The sequence below is a fragment of the Strigops habroptila genome, chromosome 2 (genome assembly GCF_004027225.2).
Source record: "Strigops habroptila isolate Jane chromosome 2, bStrHab1.2.pri, whole genome shotgun sequence".
Taxonomy (NCBI): domain Eukaryota; kingdom Metazoa; phylum Chordata; class Aves; order Psittaciformes; family Psittacidae; genus Strigops; species Strigops habroptila.
In genome coordinates, this window is record NC_044278.2 from 102,275,558 (window position 1) to 102,295,442 (window position 19,885).

Genomic DNA, 19,885 nt, shown 5'->3' on the forward strand with positions numbered 1-19,885 from the left:
GTTTCGGAGTGGTGGTGTTTAGGGGTGAGTTTTTTGTTTGTTATAGAGTAAGGAGGGTTAGGAAAAGAAAATCCTAATTAGAGCTCAGAAGGCAAAAAGCTTATTATTGGACAGCAAATTACAAGAGGCATTAGAAAAAGAAATTACGCCAAGAAGTAAAGCCAATTATTACATGAACACACTGAAAAGCTTGAAGATTATTAACTGACAAAGTTAGGTTTATTAAGTACTCTTCAGAGTACCTCTCAAAAGTAGTCTAAGCAAGAGTTAAAATGAGATGATGGTAACAACTCCCAATAGACAAAGATACTGTTAAAATAATCCATAACGTTTTTTTAAAGCAAATTATATTGGAGCATTTTGGGTTTAGGCAGTTTTAAAATGACCACACATAACATCTCTTAGTTAAGTTACCAATATTGATTTTTACCAATATGAATAAAGTGGCGTCAGAGAAGTTAAGTTAGTGCCAAATTAGGAAAGAAGTGTAATTACAAAATACTAATTTAGACAGTGAGAAAAAGTATTTTTTGGGGTTAACCTGTTTTTAATATCTGTATTTGAATACTTCAGCCAAATATCGTAGTAATAATTTATTCCAAAGCACTGGAAAAGCAAGAGGATTCTAAAAGCTGCAAAATAAAGAGGATTCTAAGGTTTAAAAGCAAAGAATAATCATATTTCACCTTTAATCACACAGTAAATTTTAACGTCTAACTACCTTATGATGTTACATATTAGTCATTCTATATGAGCATGTGTCTGAATATTCAAAGAACAGCTATAACCAAATATGTAGACCAGTGAAGTAAAACACTTAGATTTACATGGGTTAAAAGTTCATAAGGGTTTTAAAACTCTTCAATTACATTTAAAGAAAAACTGGAATGATGTTCCTCCAGATAAAATCTGGCATGAAACCATTCAGCCAAATCTATACTGAAACTGGAGAAAATGACAGAGATGGTAAATAGCCAAGTAGAATTTGTCCAAATAGCGATAGAGCTGAAAAGTCATCATCAAACAAACAACTGGGACAGCAAGGGACAGAATTTGTAGCATCTTGCTAAAAACATGTAATTTCAAAGAACTGCAAGATCCACGTTTTTCCACAGCTAAAACTAGCCATAACACATTCACAGCTCTACCACACCTGAATACCATGTCAAACAGGCAACAAGGGCAGGACATGGCAAAAAATCTGAAGCATGGAAGTAGAAGAAAAGACACCTTCTGGAAGGTAACCTCAGCCTTTCCTAGGGCAACTGACAGAGTTTGCATAATCTCAGCTATACCATTCTGACTAAACTCTTATCACATTAACCAACTGATTCAATCAATGCCTACAGCACAGGGCTGCTTTTTATTTCTAAATGCATTCTGCAAGTTTTCATAGACCAGTTTTGGTTCCCTGAAAGTTACTTATATATCCACCATTATTTTAAGATGAAGTTGCCCGAGAGCTCCACTTTAGCTGGTAGGTGTTTCAGTTTATCCAAGAAAAGAGTCAAACCCAGGAGCCTGCTAGATCAGTTTGGGTTTATGCTATAGAATTACAAACAGCAGTGGGTCAAACTGATAGAAATTCAATGGTGTCACAGTACAGGATCAGAATCAAAACCTGATTAAGAGTGAGTTGTTTCTATATAACTTTGATGGTAGCATTTTATATCAGTAAACAGCTTTGATTTGCAGAGCTAGACCCTTTACTGTAATAGCCTGGTTTACTCCTCTACGATATTACAAAACATGAAGCTGTAATCCAAGACTTTCCTCACTGGTTAAAAATAGTGATTTAACTTTTGGTTCCAATTTTTAAAAGACTCTTCCACATTCAAGCTGTTTTCTAAATTCAGAAAAACACACCTGAGCCATCTACAGCCATCAGCCAGAATAAACTAATCAAACTAGTACAACAAAATTTAGTAATTTGTGGTCAAAACTAGTAAATACTTTGTCAGAAAATTGAAGCTTAAGCCCCAGGCCACATTTAAATACATTACATCTATGTGAAGTTGCAGTTCTTAAAACATTTCCAAAAGCATACAAGTTTTCATTTGAAGTAAGCCACTAACTTTTCTGCATACATTTTGCTTTCAACAAAATAAAAAAACAAATCCCAAACATTTTCATAGCATGTAGGCTAGCATAAGTGACTAGACTAGATGAAGTGAAGGAATGGAATATCACTATGAGTTCTTTAATATTTAATCTTTTATTTTTTTAAAACTTTGTAGATAACCTAATTCTGCAGCATATGAATCCTGAATATGCCTAATGAGCAGATGAATATGCCCAAATTAGGAAGCTGCATTCTTAATTTTTTGAATCATTGGCCATTATGTTCTTGGTCTGGAAAAATATCTCACTTTCACTTTGGTAACTCATAATACAAAGTGTAAATTCTGGTGTTAGTTTCACATTTCTATCAATAGTAAGCTTGAAGGGGACTATGCTTTCAAATCCTATGGGGCATTTTCACAGGTTTTCTGTTAGAATCCTACCAAACTTCCCAAAATGAAGTTGAGTAAAAAAATTAAATTTTGATATGAATGAAAATAATCTACATCTAATTAGTTCTGTATGTTGTTTAAATTTCCCACTAGCACAGCTTTAAAACAAATCTCAGTTAATTATTCATCTCAAACTATCTTACTCATGCTAGACCAGGCTTAAAATTTTAAGTCTGAGTAAATTGGGGTCAGTAAAAAAATGTAGATAAAACAGGTACTGAAGACTTATATTAAACCTTGGGAGTAATTAAAAGAATGGAGATGCAAGAAGTACTTAGAGGACATGTAATGAATTATGCAATACTGTGATGTTAAAAACAAAAGCAGCGAATGCACTTTCTAAAATCCAAACAAGAAACACAAAGCGCACTAGCACTGTCTGCACTATGCAGCAAACTAAAGACTGCATTTTCAGTTCCAAATGCAAGTGTTCTATAGAAAGGAACACACAGAATTATTTCAAAACATTAGTATGTTTTCAAACAGCATTAAACAGAAACAAGTACAGCTGTGTCAGCTATTTTAGATTTTTCTAGCAACCCACCTAAAGTAACTACCAACTTTTACATTTGCTAAGATTACTACCATGCCTTTTTCCTCTTACCCAGGTTAGTTTAAATCTCCCCCTGCTTCTTCCAGTAAATACATAATAATACTGTCAGACAATAGCAAGGAAGCAACTTCCCTGCGTATTATCTGAATTAATACCTGCATCATGCATTCTCAGGCTGATTTCATGTAGAAATTTCACCAAAATGCCCTATTTTCAGATTGTCTGTGCTCTCTTAAAGAGAGAAGAGCCTCTTTTCAGTCAGCTTTGCAGACAAACTTCCAAAGACAGACCACAAAACTGAGTCCATCCAACTCCACATACAAAACCAATTTCTATACTTCTGTACATCAGAGAATGCAAAATATTATAAAATACACACAAATACAGTCGAAATGAAGGCTGAATTTAGTCATGATAACATTAGTAAGGATGGAACCACAAGAGATGTAAAACATGGGGGGAGGACTATAAAACAACTCATTTGTTTAAGTTGTTTGTCTGCACAGTTTGTCTGGTGGCTTTTATGCTTTTAAAGATATAAAAAGAAATACAGTGTGGAGGGGAAGAAATGGAGTATTTTGTGGGTGACACAAAAAAAAAAAACAATTCAAGGCTTCCTCCAGGAAGGTGCAGATGAAAGTAAAGAGGAAGCTAAGATCTCGTCTGAAGACCATCACTGGGAGAACCACACAGGAGCACCTAGCATTACTGTATGTTGAGGAGCTACACATCTCAACAGATTTCTGTAATCCAGAAGTAAATTGAAAATTCCTGTTTCATCAAGTATCAATTTCAACATACATGCTCCTCAGTGATAAAACTCCCACGACCACACTGCTGCATTCATTCATAAATGAATCCTTGAAGTGCCACGTATACTGTATCACAGGGATGCTACAAGTTATGGAGCCTCTAGAAGGTCCCAACAAGAGCAGGGATCCTACAAGAGTACTGGAAACCACCCTCTCTCTCATTTCCCATTCCGCATCTCACAGCACAGCTGTACAGCAGCAGCAGAGCCACCACCTCTGTTTCAGTGACTTTAACACCACTTTGTTTGATTGGTTCTGGTCCTATGTTCAATCAAAACCAGCTACTTAAAGCAAAAAGTAGGCCAATTTCATTTTATTTTGGAAGATGTGCTAATGTACTTACCATGCTAAAAACTGGATACAAGCCTTTTAGTTCTTCTCTTTTTATGTTCTCCTTCACCTCTAAATTCATGCTGATCTGTTCTGACATCCCAAATTGCATAATCTTGTAATGGTTACAGAAAAACAGCACTAAAGTATACCCATGCTATAAAGCAGGACAGTCCTCTACCAGTCTACATTTTGTATAGGTTTCAGAACACCTCTTCAAAATCCAAAATCACGCAAAACTATTGCTTGAGGTTTTCTGGGTTTCTTTGCTGTTGTTTTAAATGTGCAGATGTGTCACAGGAGGAGCTTCAGTTCATGTAGAGCGCATCATTGCAATTCCTCCGTTTCCAGGATTCCTGGATTACTATAGTATCAGGGAAGGACACATTTTGTGATGTCAGAGCAGCCCAGCAAACACTGGAGGTCACCGAGGGCTTCAAAACAAGTCTTTCCCTTCCAGTACTGAATTTGTGCAACATACTACCTTATCACAATTACCATGACAAGTCATTGCATCACCTGTACAATTAGCCCAAATAAATTTCAATTCGCCAACATTATTACCCACCTTACTCTTCTGCTCTTGCAGAAGAGTTAAGACAATTTCATTAAAACTGAAAAACTAAAGCTTTAGAAGTCCATGTTCTTGATGCTAAGTATTTGAAAAATTCATTTCCATAAGAGGTATTCAAGAAACAAACATGGTGCTTAAGACTGATCTGCATGACTGAAACCAGATCTATACCTACTATTTCAAGGAGAATTACCATTTTCTATTATGATGCATCAAGTGGTGGTGTAGTAGCTCAGGACATTTCCTAATATAAGGAAGGACATCTCACTATAGAATGAACTTTGGGGTTTTCTTGGTTTGGGTTTTTTTTTTTTTAATTTTTTAATGCACAATCCAGAATACAATTCACTATGGACTTCACTTTTAATCATATATGTCTAACACAGTATTTAAAGAAAAATAGATCTGGATTATAAATTCAAAGCCATGCATGAGAAATATTTACACTGTTTTACAATACATGTTGTAAACTACCTTGCTTTTTTTAAACAGCCACTTTTTAGACGAAGATGTCTCAACATTACACCATGAAATAGTGTATTCCCACATCTTAAATTATACATTTGGAAGAGTGGACATTTAAATAGACACATGAGCTTCAAGACCTCCTCAGCATTGCAAGTCCTCAGCAACTGAGATGTAATTCTGCTTTCTCATCTTCAAACACAAATGAAAAACATGTTCTCAAACAGATGTGCCTCCATTATAACTTAACCTTATTGCTTAGCACTCACCGTCAGCCAAAATATAGTTTGTGCAACCTATATTCACGCCTGCAGAAATCTTTAAGCAGCCTGTATTTCAAAATACTGAAGGGCAATGCTATCTGTGGATTACATACATAATGAAGTGGACAAAAAAAGGTCAATCTGAAATCTCAGTATGACACTACCCATTTTTACGTAGTTTCAAACTTCTCTAGTCATTTTTAGTGCATTTGTAATTAAAATTTCCAAATTTTAACAGTTCAAGTTTTGTTTTAATGGTAATTTAGAAAACGTTCACACTACAATATAAAGATTTACAATGATCAGCTCAAGATAAAATTTGGGTTCTCATCTATATATCCCCATATGTCTCCATATAACCCATAATCTCATCTGCAGCCTGGTTTTACACCTTTCCCCATTCAGACTCCACTGTTTCTCTGTAATCTCTCGTGTTTCTTCTCCAATTCTACTTCCTGTGGCTGGAACATCCTCCTATTGTTACTTCCACCACGTATGCATATTCACGCTTTTCTGAAGTCCCACATCACCATGGGAAGAGACATAATTGCATTATATAATACAAAGACTTGTGCTGTACATAGTTTAATCAATTATGTAGTGGAGATTCTGGGACAATAAAGGAGCTTGGAATTGCACCCGTCAAAAGCCATATGCTCTGTTGCCAGTCCCAGACTACTGTCACTAGTCTCAGAAAACTAGGGGACCTTGAGCCTCCTTTTGCCTCACTTTCAACACAGCTTTGGAGGGCATAGGTACGAAGAAGACAATTGCTTCTGGACAGAAGTTTCACATCTCACTGGCTCTTCAGCCTCCATAAGCACTTTTTCTTCTCTGTTCTAAGTGGAATCAAACTAACGACACACCTTGCTGCAACACTGAACAGCAGAGAAAACAATGGAGGACGAGTACAAATGGGGCATTTCCTGCCCTTTAACGTCCACCTGAAATTCAAAAGATCAATTTTCTAATTCTCTCTTCTCCAAGCAACTGTCTGTTAATTACAGCTTACGCTCCCATTAGATAAACACAAATTCCATCTGTCAATCTTCTCTCCCTTGAGAAAAGTAGTGCTTCACAGGCTCCAACCAATCCTTTGCAATCTTACCTGGTCCTTCTAGCAATGTTTCCTTTATGCTTCCTCTTTTCTCCACCATTGGCTGTGCTGCTTCCCCAGCAGCAAAATGGCCAAGACAGATGTAAGCCCAAATGCCCCCACACGGTGTAGCACCAGTCTGCCTGCATCACACTGCCTGTGACTCCCAATTTCAGTAACATCAATGTCCAAACATCAGCAATGAAAAACTAGTATTTGTATGGAAGGGCTTTTGTATGAGCTTCGTGGTGGTCCTCACATGGCAGAAATTTAGCAAACTGAAATAAACTCTTAAGATGTTACAAATTTAGTCTGCTGTCATTTACCCATTTCACTCACTTAGAAAACATCAAAAATAACATAACTCTTATAGAAAGACTAAAATAATGATCTCCAAGGAATCAAAAGCACTACACAAGTGCAAAACAGTATTAGCAGCAGTACTGCAGTTCCCACCACGATAATAATTTCCATCTAAACCTGATTTTAAGGGAAATGGAGCAGATTCCTCCTAGACTAAGATTACCCTTCATTATCACCCCAAGGATAAGCTGCTACCTCTATACAGAGTTGCTCAAACCCAGCTGTACTTCTCCCCTCTTAAGGAGCTGAAGAAAATTCAGGAATAAAGTAATAATAAAGTTTAACAAACAAGTTGAGAAATATAAACTATCCTAATATAAAAATCAAAAATGTACATTTTCTGATCATGGTGATTACATCTTTAAATTCTGTACTAAGGAGATTTACTCACATTAAGTGTCAATCATTTTAACAAAGATCACTGATTTTTCCAGTAGAAACCTTCCTCATATGAAAATTAAAAGGTTATGTTTGTTTGCTTTTAGAAGACATTTAATGATTACTTTTGCTTCTCCTCCACAGATTACAGCATAATCAAGCAAAGTACATAGCACAGCAACAGGTGAAAAGAATAAAACATCTGAGTCTCTCTCCTGGAGGACCACTTTGCCTTCACTGTGAAATAAATGCTTGTTCTGATCTCAAACTATATTTGGAGTAACTGCTTCTAACATTTTCCAAAATTTAAAATAAAGCATCCAAACTACTGAAAAAGTGACTAGTAAAAAATAATTTTACCTGTAAATTGTTTTCTGTGACTCTGTTCCACCAAACCATATTGATGGGTACTCCTGTTTTACACCTGTCAGCCAGACAGCCGATAGGGTTCTTTGATTTTCTTGCTTTTGATCCCACCGGAACTATCCTCTCATCCAGCATCCCCAGTCGATACTTCCTGGGCTACGAAAAAGAAGGAGAGAAACCAGGCCACTCCTAACAACCCTCATCTAAAGCTACACTAAAACAGGTATTACACTGTGATACGATTTCTGGATTGGTGGAATAGGAAACAATTTGCAAGTAAAATTTATCTGAGACTGTTTCCTTTCAATCCTGACTATTTGGTTATAGCAAACAATACTATAAAGAAAAAAAAAACTTCAGGGACTACTGATTATTCATAAGCAAAACTGTCCATCACAAGTCAGCCACTGAAATGAGTATAAATCGGGGAATTCTGTAAAAATTAGGAATTGTTTAAACAAAAATAAAAATCCATATTTCTCCAGTAGATACCTTCAATCACATCATAACAATGAACACTTCCCTTGAGATTTCTATCAACAAGAAACTAACATTGGCTTTTGTATGCTTCTTTTCAAATTCAAATTTGTCAAGACTCATCTCCTGAATCCTTGCTTTTAAAAATCAGGTAGAACCAAGTAGCCAATTGCAGCAGAACTCAATGAAAAAAAGGCCCAAACATTTCTGCTCAAGTTAATATTCAAAGGATTAACTTCAGCCACCATCTTTAGTGAAAACAGACAAGAATTACCATGATAAATGCATTGGAAACTGACTTAAAATTGAAAAAATGAAATGTGCTTGAGGAAGTGAACTTGCAGGAGGTACTTGCACCTCAATAGCAGTGACATTTCTATTACATTGGCAGTGATCTCTACAAATGAAACTATTTATAAGTTATGAACATTATAAAAGCATACTGTGGGAAAAAAAAAAAAAACCTGTTAAGACTCTCAAACAGGTAAAATACGGAAGTTCTCCAGATTTCTCGATGCTTTCAAACACATGTATACCTACCTAAATAGTAAATACCACCAAAAGAAATATTTCAGCATCTTTGCGTATTTAGACCAGGACCTTTTATACCAATTATAGCAACAATTGAACCAAATTGCAGGGGTTGGTCTGTTTGTCTTTTGCTGTGGTTTTTTTGGGTTTATTAATGTGAAAATGCAACTATCATCATCTGGATGTAGACTACTTTAAGTAATCAAAGCTTAACTTACCTTTATTCCAATATCTACTTCATCTGGGACCTTAGAAATCTTAGCAACATGTACCTTGATATGCATTTTAAAAATTGTCTCTCAGGAAACAAGGCGAGAATCCAATTGGGAAACTTCTCACTCACACAAACAATTTGTAAAACATAGGACATAACTATCATAAAATGGCTGCAAAAACAAAACCTAAACAGATTCCCTCCTCTACTTGCCAAAATATTTAAGCTGAAAGCTTTGGAAAGAATTAAAAGTGAATAGAATCATCAGTACTTTATTTGCTAAAACCCAACCAAGCAAACAAAAAAGCAAGCCCCCAAGGATACCAACATTGACTATGAGCTACAAAGGCAATAAACTCCATGAAGATCAACTTAATCAACTTTAATTACAATAAACAAAACTAAATTTTGCCATACCAATTAGAAATTTGGTAAACTGTGTGACGGATAGCACAAAGTTCTCCTGTAGTTTGAATGCAAACCTCATCATGGTAAATTTAAGCACTGGTGATTTATTGGGAGAATCACTCAGCTATTGGGCAAATTACCATCTTTATTCAGAAGGACTACTACTATCATAAACTGTAAGGTCTGAAAAGCTAGACATTCAAATAATGCCAGACTTTAGGCAGGGTTTGAATGCAGTATGTGTCTTCCTTAGTTTGGCTATTAGAAACAACAAAATAATGAAGAGTAACACTTTCTCTGGCTTCCCCATCTCTCTCCATGTTCTCTAAGCGCAGGGGCAGAGTCTGCCTCAGACTACAACCCAGTGTCCAAACACATTGCTATTCATAAAGGTTTCTTTTAATCCTCCATAATAAAAGATGATCTATAAATATGCTAAAAAGGAGGACCAAAACAAAAGAGGAACTGAGCCAACATGGAGGGAAGCTATTTTGGTTACAATGGGATTCAGATTCCAGGTAACAGAATGAAACTATATTTCAGGTTTTACAAAGGACCATACTAAGGGGCCGGGGAGGGCAAACAATGGTCAATTCTATGCCATAAAGCAACATAGAGACAATTTAGGTTTATATACCAGTAGTTCTTGACCTACTGGTATAAAAAAATTAAACTAATACATGGGTAAGACTAAATTAATATTTTACTTTCATTTTCTATTATAAAACATCACCAGGGGATTACTAGGACAGGATTTTGTTGCTCAAATGGGCATTAGAAGGTGGAATATACAATATTAACATTTGGAAATAAGTTTTAGTCTATTTGAAACAAAATAATTCTAAATTACACTTGCTATCAATGTCCAATGGCATCTGATTCAGAAATCCAATCAAGTTTACAGGAGACCAGAAAACACAGGAAAGAGTACCTGTGAAAGATCAAATAGATTGAACAGTCTGAATAAGCTCATCAACTTCACTACAATCCTTCCCTCTCAAAGAGCAGCAAATAAACCAACAGAGACAGAATAGTGTATCTTGAAACAAGGAAGAACTTACCAAACACTGAACATTTCTGAACTAATATATCTACCTAAAACACAGAGGCATGACAATCTGGACAAATAAACCCAAACTTCTTGGCATGGGGCCAATTTCTCTTGGATGACTTCAAAAGCGAGTGCATTTTTTCCTTCCCTAAAGTCTCTCTATGATGTTAAAAAAAAAAACCTGTTCAGCCATACAGATGAAGGGATACTCCAATATACTGAACTATTTTTATTTTTAGGGAAGAGGGCAGAGGGTGGCTAAAGCATTTAAATACTTCATAATCCTTCAGCAAGTATTTCTCAAACTAGGTTTCAACTCCCAATATGGTTACGAGTTCCAAATGAGTTGTGAAAGGTCAAAGACATCATTATTATTTTTAAGTGGAAAAATAAGATTAAGCTACAGCAATTAAAACGAAATCTAAGAGAAAGAAAAAAAACTACAAACCCAAATTATTACAAAGCATTACTAGAAGAGTTCAGTTCCTTCAGGGCAAAGAAGTATGAAGCAGTAGTAATTACAGGCTGCAAATGTTTACATGAGGCAGGGAACAGCTAACTACCTTTAATTGCTAGCAACAGCTTGGCTGCCCAGGGTGAGAAGGGTAAGCATTTTCAACCATAGCTAATAATTATAACCCTCGCCCAGTAGAACCAAGCTTCTGCCAGCAGTTAATGATAACAACCTACTGGTTAGCATGATTAGAGGGAAGGTGTTATATTAGGAAAGATAAACCCTCAAAGTCTGAGAAACATTACACTTGAACAAAAGATATCCACTCTAAAACCAAAAAGGTCCTTCCCAAGTAGCATCTTCACATCAGAACATTACTACAGATGAGTAACTTAATTAGCCCATGCCAGAAAAAATATGCCTCAAGTCAGCTTAATTACTTGCTTCCCATTCATTCAAAAAGAAGTTTGGGAACATGTTTAGCAAGTCTATTTTCTCCCTACTATTCGCTGTAACAGCATCTTTGCTCCTAGTTCCTCCTGTTTTGTGGACAATGAGCAATATTACTCTTCCTCTTTCTAATTCAGGGTTGCGCATACCACTGGTGTAAGATGTTATAAGGCTATCCTAGATGAATAAATCTAAACAAAAAAAGGTTTATGTGAGCTATGGTAATGCTGTCTGTGTGCATATACTACTGAAGCAAATAGAAGTGATCTTAAGCCTTCCCCATCAAAGGCTAAATTAAGCAGCACTACCTTAAATTACCATAGCTAAAAGGTATCATAGTAGTGTTAGCTAAGGCTCATCTGTTGTACAGTCAGTTTACTGTATCTGCATGTATAAGCAGATCAAAATTAAGTATTACATTGTCAGACATAGGTAAAAGAGGACTAAGGACTGATGCAACTTTTATTCTGGTCTTTGCTAAGCATACGATTTCTCAAAAATGGCATTATTTTCTAGCTGCTTTAAATATTTGTATAGCATCTTCAACATTGTTTGCACAAGTTTAAAAAAACCTTTCAATCACTCTGAAAGACTACATACACCTTGGCATAGAAAGACTCAAATAAAGCTTGTAAATATAAGCAAAGCATCTTGCACATTAAAGTTACATTTGTAGTTAACTGCTTCATCTTGTAAGCTGCACCTGACAAAATCTACATGCCTAACTGAAAAGTTATGCTTTAAAAATGGGGACCAAGGGCAGCCTTTACAGTTTTAGATGTCTGTAGGTCATAACATATCTGACCTGCCTAGCTACAAAGCCAAAGCAAGCAAAGATCTTTTTAAATACAATCCTAAAGTAAGTGCTGTGCTATGCAGTCATCTTATTCTGCTCTTTTTCCTTCAAACACACAACAGGATTAGGCAACAAAAATATGACGACTCCTCACTAACATTAAAGTGTTACATATTTCTGAAAGGAAGCGCTTTAATAATTTGATTTCTTACATAACACAATCATCACTAGTCCATACACAAAAATAAAGTCAATATTTTCTCATGTCACACTTAAAAATGAAAAATACCATACTATGTAGTAATTATTAAACCAGCAAGAGCACTCAAAAAGGGTCAATTCCAACAACAATTCCAAACAAAAGTGTAAAACAGATTAGATTATATCATACTTAAAACACATTTTAGACCAAGGAAAACATAATACTACCTGCAAACATTTGTTTTCTCTAGAAGCATAGTCTGTCTTCCTATATTCCTGCAACAACTTTTCCTTGCAACACTTTCAAAAAGTGCAGTGCTTTATTATTGCAGTAGGGGTGTATAATCCCAGAATGAAAATTTCAGGTTTGCAATAAAATAAATTTAGGCCAGACACATTTTAAAGTCTGTGCAGCCATAATTCTGCAGTTTACAACACAGTGACATGACATGACATGGTGCTTCGTGATGACCCCTCAACTTCTCAGAATGTGATTCACACTTCTGAGATGGTTTTCAGGAGGCTATGAAACACGAAACAACTGTCTTGGCATATTTTCATTAAAGGCAAATACAGAAAGACCAAAGAGGGCACACACTGACTTTCCAATGACCACCACTGAACTCTATCAGAGGTATCAAAAATAGAGTTGGAGACAGTAAGCTGGAAAGAAATATAGCTTCTCAACAGGTAACAAAACTAGATGGAAGACAGGACACTCAAAATAAACTAGCTATAGTTTAGGTCTTAAGAATTTAATTTCCATAGGACCTGAAGTTTGCTCTATTGTTTTAACATGAGATGGGAAGCTCTCTTTGTACTCATTAAAAAGCTTGAATTTATGCAGACTAGGCTTACAGGCAGTCTTTTTGTTTCAAAATAATTCTCTCTGCACATTTATTACTGCTGATCAAAGTATATGAATTAAAAAAGTCTGCTGTCCAATCTCACTTCCTTTAAATCTCCACAGAGAGCGCTAAACAACGGCGCCCTTTTCCGCATGCATTTCAGGCCAAATAATCTATCCTACACATCCCATTCTAATCTAGAGTCTTTTGGTTCTGGCTTTACCCACCTAAAACCAATGGAAGGGGTCACAAAACAAAACAAATATAAAAACAAATAAAAAAAAAGGAAAAAAAAAGGAGGAAGATTTCTTCAGAATACATACAAAACAGCATTAAAATTTTACAGAAAGTTGTTCACTACAGCAGTTGGTTCACTTCTTGCAGCCCAGCCCGTGGACCAACAGTGGTTCTCACCTTAATGGCCTTCCTCTAGGTGTGACTGAACAATTAAAAACAAAAATATGAAATGGAAATAAACCAATGTTAGGAACTTTTCAGAAGAGTTCAGTTTTCATGAGGATTGAAGGTATGAAAAAAACAAAGTAAAACGTAGAAGCAATGTTTTTCACTATCCTGGAAGGCTGACAAGTGACAAATAGGGGAACCCTTTAGCCTGGATGGGCAGCAACAGTCTCAGAACAAATTTAAACAAAGGTTTCCTCATATTTTTTTTTTTATAGTGCATTAAGCTGTCATTCCCTTGCAACGGATTCTGATCAGTTATATTGCACATGTTTTTATGAACTGTTTACCAGAATCACCAAAATGAATGCAAGGAGTTTTCCAGCCAGATCATTTCAAGGTTTAGAGAGAAGCATTTTTCAAGACAATGGCTAAAGCCAGTTTAGGAAAAACACCCACTCTATTGCCACTCTTATTTTTAACAAGCATAACATGTATTTGAAGAAAAAATTAAGTAAATGTGACATCATTATTCTCAGGAAAGAGGGTTAGTCTACTACTAACTCTAGCTTTTGTTCCATGCTTCACAAATCCTATTTTTGCATTGTAGATTAATACTTACCTGAAAATCTCTTATAGGAAATTCACTTTAAGGTTGCTTGTCTTACTGCATGTGGAGTTACAACAACCGGACAGTAAATCCAGAAGGTTTTACAGTTGACAGAACCTCCACCAAGGCTCCATCTACAGAAATACTTAGCTCCTTTGATTTCATTTTAAGTATCCTATTAAAATGTCTTTAAATAGTAATCTTAGCTTTCCTGAAATCTAAAATTGAAATGCAGTTTAATAATTTCTAAACAGAGAAAATAACCTCATGAATGTTCATAAAAACTCAAGGACTATGTTTACTTTTTAAACAAAAAAATAGAATGTCTTTAAATATCAAAATTATCAAAAGCAACTTAACTAGTCACACTGTCTAATTAAAAAGCAAGGATATTCAGAATTACAGTCATCAAGTCTTGTCTTTAATATTTTATTGATATCAAATATTTACCTCCATATGGCTTGCCCACTGTTAAAAGGCCGCCAGGATAACATGGTCAACAATATTCAGAGACAATAAAGAGTACTGAACTGAACTTCCTTGCTTAGTCCAGCTACATATTGCATGCTTTTACAAAAACTATTCCCAGTTTTACACAAATATGTAGTTTTTACATAGTTGCAAATAACTTAATAGTTCTAAATATTTAAAATATCGTAATTCTAATTTGTAAAGGAAAGTGATTGCTCTTTATTCACTTACCAGGACTGTATTGTATCTGTCCTCCAAGTCAGTGATAAACGAAGGAAATGCTGGTTTTGCCAGCTAGTTCAGAAAAAAACAAAACCTCAGCCTTGGGCTCTTTGTAAGAAAATAGAAAGGTTTTTTTCAAATAGCAGATGTTGTAAACACCTACATTTGAGCACATCACCAAGGCTCCCTTTAGAGTCAATGGACAGAAGCACACACTTCTAGAAGGCTGTCTATCTTGTGTCGCAGCAGGCATCAAGCACTGGCCTGACAGATTTCAGTACTCAAGCTCTACAGAAATCCCAGTTACTGGGGTGAGAGGAAATTAGACAAATTTTTAAATCCCAGGCACTCAAGCATTTAGTGCTTTTGAGGAAGTCACTTAACACAACTTGAATACTGTACTCAAAAAATGCTAAAAATATTAAGAAACTACATCCACAACTGGTAGTAAAAGTCAGCAAAAAAGTGTGATTAATTTCTCATAACTTTAGACATTATTTTTTATCCATGTAAAGCAGTCACTGACATCTAGTCTTTTCCAAAATACTTGTCTTAATGTGAACCAAATATTCCTTTAAGCTGATCATCTCTCTCTGCTGACTATAGAGGGAGCCTGGATGCCTAGATTTTAGATAGCTCAAGTAAAATTATATGAAAACTTCCCCATTACTTTTATTATTTAACAAACCTTTATAGAAAAATACATTACAAAAAGGCAATCATAATAAACAATAAGTTACTAATATGCAAAGCAAAACACAAACCTCTTTCAATTAATGACAGTTATGTTTGAAGTAGTAATTGGAAAAAATCCAAATCAATCTGTTTCACAAATAAATCTTCCTCTTGATACTATGTTAGCAGTAAGTGTCTTAATTTGCTGATTTTTTTCTTGAGGAAAAAGGGACCAAGTCAGAAAAGACTCTACATTAGTATTTGAGTTTTGAGTTATTTGAGCTTTACGCTCAAACATTAATTGATTTATTCTCACTTTTTACTGTTTAATCAACTTTGAAGTAACTTTCAGAGGCAGTGGCCACTGGCAATACTTCTGTATGATAGTTCATTTTCTTCAGTGCATGTGGTTTATATACCTAACCACACATGTACATGCACATACATACATGTTTGTATATATACACACACAGTTCTTGCAGACTGTACTACATAGGAATGTACGCTTATTTTCATTCTTACTATCCTCAGTAAGTGGATAAACTACACATTTGTATTTCTTTTTTACATCCAACTTCCGGTGCGCTGTACTGGCCTTAAGGAAAAGGGCAATTCAGAGATTCCACAGAGTTTGGCTACATCATAATATTAGGAAATTAACATTCTACAACAGCATTTCATTTTAAGACACATTAGTCTGATGGACCAGCTATGGTAATTATCTTTAAGCTCAATCTTAACCTGCAGGAATGATACAGAACTCCCAGCTGGCAACACACAAATGAAGCTCTATGAAAAATCACAAGCATGCTGATGTAGCTTGCTTTCAAGACAATACATTATTGACTACAGGAAAGTTCAGGATCATGTGCCTAAAAAAAAGTAGTAAAACATGAAAGTCATTAGTGAAAGTAAAATTTGGTAACTGGTTGAGACAAGATAATGTCTTTTTGATAAGCCACAGTTCACAAAAACGACAAAGAACCCTGCTGTAACCAAACTTTTCTCTCTTCTTCCAGCCACTGCACTTGTAACTGGAAAACACCACAAGCTGTGCTGGCACAGGACAAAGGTGTTTGAAGATGATGTTTAGCATCTAGAAAAAGATGTTTTACCCTCAGCAAAAGAAAGATTTCTCAGTACAGATTCAAGGGAATGAACAATCCCAAACCCTAGCTTCCCAATAATATCAGTGTCTTCTAAACTAAACGCATTTCAAACTGTAAGAATTACTTTCACATCATGTATGAATAAACAGGGGAATGATTCTTAATGTATTCAGAACTTGTTGCCATGAAGGCCTGCAGGTGCTTGTGCATCAGTACAATAAAAATAATTTGTTTTCAAATTCAATGGGCTATGTCCTGATTTTCCTATTCAAAGCATTCTTTAAAACTTCTGTTTACAAGTGCTTGGATATTTCATAATAGCAGCAACAGCCTGATCTGGTGTGGCAAAAATGAAGCAGTAAGATCTTATTTACACCACAAGCAACGTATTAAAATATATCTAGTAACATTAGAAGAATCATCCTTATTTCACCTAGCATTTCAAGTTATTCCAGATCTTCTTCCCTGTCAACTCATACACAAACATGCTACTTAAGAGTTAGTTGCTGCCTACCTTCCTCCTTTGAGACACACTGAGGGCAGCAAAGTCATTAAACAAGGATGAATTTGGTGAAGTTAGTGGATCTGTAAAAAGAATGCAAAAGAACATGTTGTATATCTCTAATATTAAAAAGACATTTTACATTTTTAGCTTATTTCTATGTGCAAAAAATCCTTTTGAAAAACTTTAGCAACCACCCTGCTAAAAACCCATATTTATTAGAGTCTGTGCAACTGCCCAATAGAAATTGTGCTCATTAGCAGAATTTAGTATAATCGTTGTTGACACCAATGTCCATCTAATATTTCACAGACATCATCTCCCGTTCCCTGATATTACTCATCTTCCGTATATCATGGCCTTACAAATGATGTGAATTTTACTTGTCCTGTCACTGTTCTGCACAAATTTAAATCAGAATCAACTGTAGCAAAAGTCTACATTCTGTTGGTAGCTTTTTATTGCTTTTTCTTTGTCACTACTTATCCTTTCCAGAGTTGAAGCACAAAAAAGTGAGTAACAATCACAGATGCAACTTAAAACTCCAAACTGCATGGGTAGAGCTGTCAAATTAGCAGATGACTGCCAGCTGTAAGTATTGGTGTTATTCCTTTAAAAGTAATTCTACAAGTGAAACACAGCTTGGCAGGGCAGGAGGCAGGGGAAAAAAAGGACTCAAGACACACCAGAATTTAAACTGGTTTCCAAAAGTCAGTCTGGTTTCTTTCCTTCACATGCATCACCGTCACTATTTGGCCTGTTAACAGTCAAACTCTGACTGCATTAAAAACTGGAGACTTCCACTGCCTTGAATAGCTGATTGTTTGGTGAGACAAAGGAAGCAGAATTAATCACAGAACCTACTGGAAATGAACCAGGAGGAAGAGAAAATAAAAAAATCAACTTTCAAGCAAGTTAATTTCATAGTAGCTACTATCATGCTCAAAAAATTATAACCCTAGAAAGTAGACTAGCCGCAGGGTCAGACATGCAAATGGAGTTCTAGAACATCATTTACCCAGCAATTTTAAGAGCAGAAATACATTTTAAATATATGTCCTTGCCATAAGGGAGTAGTACCCTCTTCTTTAAAGAGCTTAGTTTAACAGCCACAGCTGAAAATCTGCAGGGATTCTGAAAAGTTCTTTACAGAAGTTCAATATATCTTCCACAATAATTTAGTGAGTATGCAGGTCTGCACTATTGAGACATTTTATTTAGTTCAAAACCATGTTCCCAATAGAAGGGAAAAAATTGTAAGAGGTAAAGTACTGCTTATAGGACAAAACTTAATAAAAATTAAGAATCATCAGTTATGTGACACATTTCACAAAACCCGTACACCCTAAATTTAAGAATAAAACCGCATACATTCATTCCACACACTAACTTACTTGAAAAGCACAATAAAAAGACATACTCTTGGAGAGCAATAAAAATGCTTAAGCTATCAGTGCTTTACAATAGATGTCCAAACTAGCAATTCACTTGAAGTGACAAGACCAAAAATGACTTTTTTTAGTTTTTCCCCACTGGAGCAAAGAGAAGGCTGAAAATTTGAGTTTAGTAGCACTAAGCTTTGTATTAAAAGTAATCGCACAATACGCTACTGTTAAAGAAATGAAGTTCTGCACCTCAAATCAAATCAGAAGAGAAAGGAAAAAAAACCCCATTAAGTTTTGCAAAAGTGAGTTTAAATTTCCAAACATACTTTTATACGTATTACTTTAAAAAGTACTCACCATGGCCTGCATACTGCTTGGCACTGTCATTGAGAAGGCTAGGGGAGCTGCTGCTATTTGTCATCCTCTGCAAAACAAGAGGCAAAAGTGTGTACATGTAAAATACAGCTATAAAAGACTACGTGATGGCATTTGGGATGACATTTAGAAAGTTTTAAGAACAGACTATGAAACCTGTGCTCATTCCCCATTTAGTAAATACTCTAAACAGACAATGATTTGTAGTTGACCAAAACATTTAGTAAAATAAAGCATCTTGTGTGAGAGCAATGTGACTATATTAAAACAAAACACTATCTTCATTAATTTCTTCTAACTTGGGAGGGTCTACCAAACCTACTGTTCTCTTTCTGCACACTGTCAAAACATTACACAAGCCAATTACTTATCTTCTTTAAACATTCTTTCACACTGTACTCCTGAAACAACTCCTCCCTTTATTATACATTATCATCACAAAACTTTTCCAACATAAAATACTCAAATTAGTACAACATTTGATAGGTTCTTCTTAAAAACAAAAGAACCTTTTGAGACCTTTGAGCAAAATCATGTGATTCTTGTAACCCAGCAGGACATCTGAAACACACTCAACATTCCTCCTAGACTCCACCTGCCTCTCCTGCATTCCTCTAGAGATATGGGCTAGCAATAGACTGGACTAAGTGTGGCAGTGCTGCCCTAAACTACCACTTTGACAGAGAAATTTAAAAAGGTCTTTTCTTACTCCTGCTTCTTATTTTCTTTGACCAGTCTCCCATAGGAAGAAAAAGTGCAAGAAGAAAAGAAAGTAAAGGTCAGGAAGTGTTCTCCATTACCGAGAGAGACGACCAGTAATTTGTTAAAAAATTCCCTGGCATGCTTTTGGCCCACATCAACCAGGACTCTCCCAGCCAACTTCCAGGCACTATTCAGCAGTGAAAAGGTTTGAGATCCCTTCAAATAGACAGTTTTCATACAGTCTCTGCTTTATCGGGTGAGCATACACCAGGACAAACAGGCCATTTTA

General features: G+C 35.6%; 1 protein-coding gene across 6 annotated transcripts in view; it reads right to left on the minus strand.

Moving 5' to 3' along the window:
* The window catches only part of PAN3 (poly(A) specific ribonuclease subunit PAN3), an 80,774-nt gene that overhangs the window by 38,289 nt on the left and 22,600 nt on the right, over positions 1-19,885 (minus strand). For 5 of the 6 annotated variants that reach the window (XM_030477812.1, XM_030477817.1, XM_030477813.1 and 2 more), the window contains 4 exons: positions 18,877-18,943; positions 17,147-17,217; positions 14,858-14,920; positions 7,708-7,869 (listed from right to left, as the gene is read on the minus strand). In XM_030477812.1, coding sequence (XP_030333672.1) covers positions 7,708-7,869; positions 14,858-14,920; positions 17,147-17,217; positions 18,877-18,943 — 363 coding nt within the window. The remainder of the gene's footprint in view (positions 1-7,707; positions 7,870-14,857; positions 14,921-17,146; positions 17,218-18,876; positions 18,944-19,885) is intronic. The other variant, XM_030477814.1, reaches the window with a different exon arrangement.